The sequence below is a fragment of the Camellia sinensis genome, chromosome 6 (assembly GCF_055761805.1).
Source record: "Camellia sinensis isolate YWXY chromosome 6, ASM5576180v1, whole genome shotgun sequence".
In the NCBI taxonomy this organism is placed as follows: Eukaryota; Viridiplantae; Streptophyta; class Magnoliopsida; order Ericales; family Theaceae; genus Camellia; species Camellia sinensis.
In genome coordinates this window covers 137,083,873-137,092,865 of record NC_138966.1, presented here as the reverse complement: position 1 = coordinate 137,092,865, position 8,993 = coordinate 137,083,873, and the positions used below count along the sequence as shown (strand labels likewise).

Sequence of the window (8,993 nt, the reverse complement as noted above, 5' to 3'; positions counted from 1 at the left end):
TAGGCTTACCTGTGTCAATTTTCAAAATATACAACCAAACAAATCAAATAAAAATTTATACTTTCTCTTTAAATTTTCTTTTGAAAATTTATCTCAAAACACAAACCTAACACACTTTCTATTTTTCGTCCTCCATTCAAATATGAAATATTAACCCATTCTGTGTTTGGTAAGTGGGTTTGCAGGCTTTTTTGGCTATTTTAGCCACAAAAAACAAAATAGGCTATTTTAGCCATAACAAACAAAACATCACATCCAACCCATAATCATTACATTCTTCTCTCACAAAAAAATTCAAAAAAGCCAAAAAGTCATTCCCAAACCAAGCTTTAAGCCCAGGCTAAAATAGCTAAAAAAGTTAAAAAGTTAAAAAGTCAACCCACTTCCTAAACGGAGGCTAAATAGAAATTGATTTAAAGAATGAGTTAGTGAAGTAAATCTTTCAAATATAAAGTTTTGGGAAATGATAGAGAGCTCTAAATATAGAGCTCTAATTTGAGCTCTAATGATGTGTCAAAGTAAAAAAAAAAAAAAAAAAAACAAAACAAGGCACAAACATCACATCAGGGTGGGACCTATCTTCCCATTAGAGCTATTAGAGCTCCTATATTAAGGGTATGTTTGGTTTGTGTTTGAGAGATGTGTTTTAGAGATAAAAAGTACAAAAAGTTGTTTGGTTTGGTTTTTTTCAAAAGATGTTTTGAAAAATTATTTCGAGAGAGAGTTTTAGAAAAGGTGATTGATTTGATGTGTGTGAGAGAGAGATTTGTTTGGAAAACTTGTTTGGTTTACAAGTTTTGAGAGATTTTTTTAAGAAAATTTGTTTAATTTGATTACTTTTAAAAATTTATTTGTAGAGAAAATTTTCTAAAATTTTTTCAGAAATACAAACCAAATGAACCCTAAAGCTCTAAAGCATTTTTGTAAAGTTTTGGAGGTTGGATTGGAAATGCTCTAAGAGCGGGCGAAATAGGTACGCACCCGTGAAACTGCACCCACCCGCCACGGATGCAACAAATTATTGGGCGGGAAAGAAAACCACACTCGCCAGAAGGTGCTAGACTAGACACCTAGAACCTTCTCTACTACACTACACGCATATCATATCATATGCTTCTCACAAAACTATTTCGATGTTGCTATTTCAAAATTATAAAAACCAGCTTCTTCTCGAATCCTCCAAATCCAATCCCAATACCCAACAAAAAACACAAAACAAACACAATTGATCCAAATCTCTCCCAATTCTTCCACCATACAAACATAACCCCAGCTCTCTAAATCTAATCAAGCACAGAACAATAAGAAAATTTGAAAGAGAAAATGACATCTTCTGCGATACTTGTACACCTACTGATTGGAAAGTCCAATAATTTTCCTTCTTCACTTTCCACTCCACCAAACAGAAACCGAATTCCAATTTCCTCCTCCTCAACAACAACAACAACCCTATTCTTCGGTCACAAACTGAACAGTAACGTTTCTTCTTCTTCTTCTCGTAGAAGAAGAAATGGTAGGTTTCGAGTTGTGAGCGAGAAGGTAGTGGGGATCGATTTGGGGACGACGAACTCTGCTGTAGCGGCCATGGAAGGTGGGCAGCCAACGATCGTCACCAACGTGGAAGGGCAGAGAACGACGCCATCCGTGGTGGCGTATACGAAGAATGGTGATAGGCTCGTTGGGCAGATTGCCAAGAGACAAGCTGTTGTGAACCCTGAAAACACCTTCTTCTCGGTGAAGAGATTTATTGGGAGGAAGATGTCGGAGGTTGATGAGGAGTCCAAGCAGGTGTCTTACAAGGTTGTGAGAGATGAGAATGGGAATGTTAAGCTTGAGTGTTCTGCTATTGGGAAGCAGTTTGCTCCTGAGGAGATTTCCGCACAGGTATGTATGCATGCAGTGCTTCGAAATTTTCAAAATCACTGATTGAAAATGTTAGCATCTATACATTGAATATTGTGTTTGCATGAGAATATTTTGTTTCACATTTCAGCAAATTTAAAATTTGAGTGAAAAGTTTGATTTGATATATAAACTACTCTAATTCTTTTATCAAATTTGATGTCTTTTTAAAAAATTTCCTCTTATCCCAAAAAGTCTCCAATGCTTCATCTTTTTACACTTTTATCAAATTCAAATTAGACGAAGGATTTGATGAGTTTCCTTTAATTTGATGAAAGAAAAAGGGGAGGGATAGAAGATGCTATTCGTTTAACTTTTTAGTATTTGGGTTCTCAGTTTTTTTCTTTTTTTTAGATTCGTTTCACGCTTTTATTCTTAAATTTACATAACCTCTTTTGTTTTTCTGTTTTGTTTTTTTCACTTTGATCCAATTGCGATTGGGGTTAATGCTTCAGGTCAATTGCGATATTTAATGAAATAAATTTGGGTTAATTATATTAACCTCCTTAGATTTTTGAAAAAAATACAGTTAAGCAAATAAGTTTGTGTTCCGTTAATGTTTAAATTCACATTAATATTTTACTCTCTTGTCATTTCTTATCTGTTATTCATAGTTATCTCTTGCTAATGGTAAGGTTTTCTGGTAGTGTCCCTAGTGTATCTTGCTTGCCCCAAAGTGGTTTTTGCGGGAGGCTTGTGTAGCTCACTCATATATTAAACTTAACTGTATAGAAATGATATATTAGTTTATATAATGCTTTAAATAAATTCTGGAATGGGTATTTTTTAAGAAAAATGTTATACCTCATTGGCTTCTTTATAAACGCACCTCAAAATAAATAGTATAATGTGTATTGGTGATATTGTCATGTTTGTAGTTATGGACACTAAAGACTAATTTTACAGTAATTCTTTAAAAAAAAAGAAGAAGAAGATATTTATAAATTCAAAGCAATTGATATATCATTATTTATAGCGATAAATCAGAAACCAGTATGCCTACTGTACCAATAACAAAAATAGTACTCTGACCGGTATGAGATTGAACTCTGCTCCTTAGCTCCCCCAAGTACATAATCACTTATTTTGTGTTTAAGTGGATTTCTTCTTTATGTCATCCTCCTCTTTCATTCTCCCATGCTTCATGTGGTCTCATTGAAAACATTCCTCCTAAGAAATAATTCTTGTTGTTTTATTCCTTTCTCTTATATAATTTTTGCCAGTTGGCCTTTTCCTTAAAAGATCATGTTGGGATTCTTAACGCTGTGTTTGGTTGGGAGTTTTGGAAAGAGATTTGAAATAGGAAAGGGAAAAGGTGTATGAAATTAGGTAAAATGTAAGTATATTTTATTCACATTTCACTTATTTTTTTTCCTTTTCCCTGTCTAATTCTCTTCCCAAATCCTCCAATCAAACACCGCGTAAATATCACTTCCTTCAAAAAAAAAAAAAAAAAGGAAAAAAGAGAAGAAAGTGCATTGACATTGTCATCAATACCATATTTCACACATCATATGAATGGTTTCTAAATTTTTGAAAAAAAAATGCATGGAATCCACTGTCTGCTGGGGCCATTTGTTGCACATCAATATACCGTATGGGTGTATTTGTCTTCAATGTACAAAATTCATAATGTTTTGAGCTTGCAAGTTTCCATACTTTCATCTTTGTTCATGCTTCCCAAATTTCTACCACATTTTTTAAAAATTATTTTGATAACCTCTTCCTAAAACTTTTCAACCCTTGGAAGATTGAAACTCACATTGGAATGAAAATTTTAGTCATGCCCTAATTTCTTTTTGTTGAAGCCATGATGAAGATCCCATATATTTTTTTTTATTATGACTTTTTATAGATGCATAGTAATGTAACTGCGCTCCTGTGTTGAAGAAAAAAATAAATGGTCTTCCTTGAACTTATAGTTTTTTGTCCTCTTGATGCTCTAAAATAATTAGATGTGTATTTGATTGTTTTCATGATTCATTGAAACAGTGATATATTTCTTGCTAGGTTTTGAGAAAGCTTGTGGACGATGCTTCCAAATTTTTGAATGATAAAGTTACTAAAGCAGTAATTACGGTACCAGCATATTTCAATGATTCCCAGAGAACGGCAACAAAAGATGCTGGCCGTATTGCTGGTTTAGAAGTTCTGCGTATCATCAATGAACCTACTGCTGCTTCATTAGCTTATGGATTTGAGAAGAAGAATAATGAAACCATTCTAGTATTTGACCTTGGAGGGGGTACATTTGATGTCTCAGGTATAAAGACTATGGCTTGTTTAAAATTCATATAGATGGATGGTTAGGTTTTTTTATTTGTTATAATTGTTATAATTTCCCTGAAGTTAATGATAGCGTGCTTAGTGGAGAAATTGCGCAGATTGGTGATCTATTCTTGAAATTCAGTCAGCACTGTTGTTCATGTCATGTAACTGTGTTGTTAATCCTGATTCAAAAGAAAAAATAAAATAAAAGAAAAAAAAAAGAAAAAAAAAAAAAAAGAAAGAAAGAAATTTGAACTCTTTTGTTGGCTCTATCAATGGAAATATTCGATCGCAAAATGTTCTCAATTTCTCTTTTTGATATTAGTTGATTTGTGCACGAGTTCTGCGGTACTTGACATTTTTGTTGGCTTATCTTTTGCTGTGCAGTTCTTGAGGTTGGAGATGGGGTGTTTGAGGTTCTTTCTACCTCTGGTGATACGCATTTAGGAGGAGATGACTTCGACAAGGTCTGAACGAGGATTATAGTTAATTTATAGCATTTGTTCCTACTTTATATTGTTTGATTAGTTCTGGTTTAACAATTATGGTTATATTTGCAATAGAGAATTGTCGATTGGCTTGCTGGAAATTTTAAGAGGGAAGAAGGCATAGATCTTCTGAAAGACAAACAAGCCCTTCAACGTCTCACTGAGGCAGCTGAAAAAGCGAAGATAGAGTTGTCATCTCTGACCCAGACCACTATTAGGTATGTTGTTTCTTGTGCTCTCTTTTTGTTGCTTATTGCCTTCTTTCAGGTTTGCTGACTGATCTCTCTGTTTTGTCAGTTTGCCTTTCATTACAGCCACTGCAGATGGCCCAAAACACATTGATACCACCCTTACAAGGGCCAAGTTTGAAGAATTATGTTCAGATTTACTAGATAGGTAACTCCTATTCCAATATATTTAAAGAATCATTTTTTACAAGTTCATTAATATATAATTGTGCAAATCGGAAAGTTGGTATTGCTTGTAGCTATAAGTTCAGAGACAAATTGCTAAAAAAAAAAAAAGTTAGTTTAGAGACAAATGGTATGTGCTAATTAGGTTTGTCAACTTCCACACTAGGAAGCAAGGACATAGATATGGCGATATGAAAAAAATGAGGACACGGACAAGCGGGGATACATAAATAAAAATTAAATTTGTATATATTTTTAATTGCTATATAAATTAATGTTGTGCCCACAAACAATCAATCTTAACAAAAAATAATAGTGGTTCAATATAAAAAAAACCACTAGGTTTATACAATTCATAGATCACCCATAAAAAAAAAGTCATAAACATTCAACATCCATCGAAAACAGTAAAGAAGTGGTGGAAAAAACTAGTTGGCATATCCCCAAAAAATAAGTTGATTAAATAAAAGGATATGCCAGTTGGCGTGTCCTGTTCATGTCCGGAGTGTTTGACACTTCCGTGACACTTGTTTTGGAGTGTCCACTTTTCCCAATTTAGTAGCTCATGATTTGCATTCATTTTTCACAGGCTTCGCACACCAGTTGAAACTTCACTGAAGGATGCAAAGCTCTCCTACAAAAATATAGATGAAGTGATCTTGGTTGGTGGATCAACGCGTATCCCAGCTGTTCAAGAGCTGATCAAAAAATTGTCTGGCAAGGAACCTAATGTCACAGTCAATCCTGATGAAGTTGTTGCTCTTGGAGCTGCAGTTCAGGTTCTTTTCTTGACTGGCTCATCTTCTGCTCTGCTCTTTTTCTTTCTCTCCAAATTTTATCCTCTACTCTGCATGCTTCTACATTACTTTGCTTGGTAGTATACTAATCATTGCTGTCAAATTGTGAATTCCCAGAAAATATAAATTTGTATCAAACTAGAATTAGTAACTAATCTCAACATGGAAGTAATGAAAAAACTCGTATAAGCGAAAAATCTCAAATATCCTTGATCATGAGACGTAATTATCACCATAAATGAGAACCATAATTCCAACTTAATCATTTTTTTTTTTTTTTTTAAATAGTGGATCATAAATATAGTATAATATAACTAAAATACACATGTAGTATTTAAAATGATAGAAATATCAATATAATGAAATTGTATATATGTATATTAATATAACTAGTTGATTTCCTTTTTGATTTTATTTGACACTGTTTCATGTATTATGCAAATAGAACTGAGTTGCAATGAATTGTTGTGAATCACAATTGAATTGTAAGATTTACTCAATTTAAGGTTCAACTGCTTGAATCAATTTTTTTGGGGGGGTTAAAACTGCACGAATCAAATTCTTTTGCTTGAAACTTGTGTTGTATCTTATGAAACGAATTGTGAATCGCAAGATTTTAACAACTGTGATAGTAATTTTCCCACGTTCTGTTTTTGGGTTCCAGGCTGGTGTCTTAGCTGGAGATGTTAGTGACATTGTGCTCTTGGATGTAACTCCACTGTCTCTAGGTCTTGAAACATTGGGTGGTGTAATGACAAAGATTATTCCGAGGAACACAACCTTACCGACATCCAAATCAGAGGTCTTCTCCACTGCTGCAGATGGGCAGACCAGTGTTGAGATTAATGTCCTTCAAGGTGAAAGAGAGTTTGTGAGGGACAACAAATCTCTGGGAAGCTTCCGTCTTGATGGTATTCCACCAGCTCCACGTGGTGTTCCACAGATTGAAGTCAAATTTGACATCGATGCCAATGGTATCCTTTCTGTCACAGCTGTTGACAAGGGAACAGGAAAGAAGCAGGACATCACAATAACCGGAGCTAGCACCTTGCCTAAAGATGAGGTATGTCTTTGTTTAACTCTTATTATGACGGTAATGCTATCGAATGAAACAGATCCACAAGATGAGTAGTTTAAAATTGGTAATGAATATTGCTGAGATTGTTGATGCTTAACAAGTGACTATTTTTCTGTTGATCTTAAACTGGTGACTTGCTGTAATAGTTGAGAACGCAAAACTGAAGTTCCTAAACCATACTATATACTGGTTTTGCAAATTGATTTTATCTTGAAGACAGTCAAAGAAAATTGATTTATTGAGATCCGAACTTTTTGACAATAGAAAGTTGAATAGGTATTTAACCAAGGAAGTGGAACTCACTTATCAGACACTTGATATATACTTACCTGTTATTGCAAGTGTTTTCTATAAAGAAAGAGAACAAAATTTAGGGTCAGCATTTAGATAAGGAATTATAGGCGATATCAACTACTACTAGATTACCCAAGTAAAATGGTAAAGGAGAATGAAATTATTTCATTTAAATTACTGAAATTGTGATCAGTTGATTTCTTACGATATGACTGAAATAGGAAGTTTGAAAGATTTTTTTCCCCCATACTTTTTGAAACTGTTTCTAGTCAAATTTATGCTTGCTTCAACTGTATCTCATTAATGAGTCTTGAAAACTCATTTGGCCTCCATTTGGATGAAATGAAAATGTTGTAGGTGGATAAGATGGTTAAAGAGGCCGAAAAGTTTGCAAAGGAAGATAAGGAAAAAAGAGATGCTATCGACACAAAAAATCAGGCGGAATCTGTTGTCTACCAAACTGAAAAGCAGCTTAAGGAGCTGGGAGACAAGGTTCCTCCTCCGGTCAAGGAGAAGGTGGAAACCAAACTGAAAGAACTGAAGGATGCCATCTCCGTGGGTTCAACTCAAACCATTAAGGATGCAATGGCCTCACTGAACCAAGAAGTCATGCAACTAGGGCAGTCTCTTTATAGCCAGCCAGGGCCTCCTGGTTCTGGACCTGCACCTGATGGAAATGCTGCTGGGCCGTCTGGGTCAACTGGTAGTGCAGGTGATGGAGATGGAGATGTGATCGACGCGGACTTCAGTGAAAGCAAATGAATGAATTAGTATGACTTTTTTTCCTCCCATTCAGGCAGGTTCTGTGAATTTTGTATATATTTAGCATGAAGCAATCATTTCCTACCAATGGTGTCAAAGACATCCCCTGTTGAATCTCTGTTATCCCTCAAGGGGTGTCTTGCAATGTGCAACTTTGTGCCTTTTCTTGTTACTTATTTTTGTTTTATATTCTCTTTGCTCTCTTTTCTCATAATCTCTCTCTGCCTCTCTCTCTGTCTCTGTCTCTCTATTATTGAGGACATTAGATGCATAACCCATTACGAAACCTAGCTGGAGATTTTAAATAATTGTTTGGCTATTTTCTGGAAACATTGTTTAAATCAACAAGGGACTGAACATTTTCCTGACTTGTAAAGTCAAATTAATGACCATACCAGATGTCGAACCAACCACAAAAAAGAGTAGGAGGTACAAATTGAGTGAAACATCTCTTTAATGGCAGGTCTTCACTGTTTGATGCATATGATTTTTTGTTTTTAGATAGCGTTTGATGAATATGGTTAGAATTATATTCAATGATTAATTTTGTTTTAGATAGCATTTGATGAACGGCAGTGCTACGTAGCTCGAAATTCTTTGGCTTGAATTTGGCTCGACACCAAAACGACGTCGTTTTGGTGTTTTTTTTTTCTTTTCTTCCTGTGTTTTTGTTCAATCAGAAACGAAGAGGGGAGAAGAAGAAGAGGGGAGGAGAAGGAGGAGAAGAAGAAGGGAAGGGAGAAGGAAGAAGGGAGAACTGGACAGGAGGGGGCCTCAACCAGTGGCGGAGGCGCGGCGGAGGCGGTGGTGCTGCGACGAGCTGTGATCGGCGAGGCGGTGGTGTTGCGACTGCGATGATCGGCGAGGAGGTGGTGCTGCGACGATCGGTGGCGGTGGTGCTGCCTCTTCCTCTTTCTCTTCTCCTCTCTTCTTCCTCTCTTCTCTCCCTCTTTCTCCTCTCCTCTTCCCTCTGTTTGTGCAGAGCTCCTTT

General features: G+C 35.5%; 1 protein-coding gene across 1 annotated transcript; it reads left to right on the top strand.

Moving 5' to 3' along the window:
- Positions 1–924: 924 nt before the first annotated feature.
- LOC114262083 (stromal 70 kDa heat shock-related protein, chloroplastic) lies at positions 925–8,216 on the top strand. The gene is made up of 8 exons (XM_028202427.2): positions 925–1,884; positions 3,913–4,165; positions 4,558–4,637; positions 4,734–4,876; positions 4,956–5,054; positions 5,661–5,850; positions 6,533–6,931; positions 7,598–8,216. Exons 1-8 carry the CDS (start codon positions 1,324–1,326, stop codon positions 8,000–8,002), a joined length of 2,130 nt encoding a protein of 709 aa, XP_028058228.2. The 5' UTR covers positions 925–1,323; the 3' UTR covers positions 8,003–8,216.
- Positions 8,217–8,993: the final 777 nt, after the last annotated feature.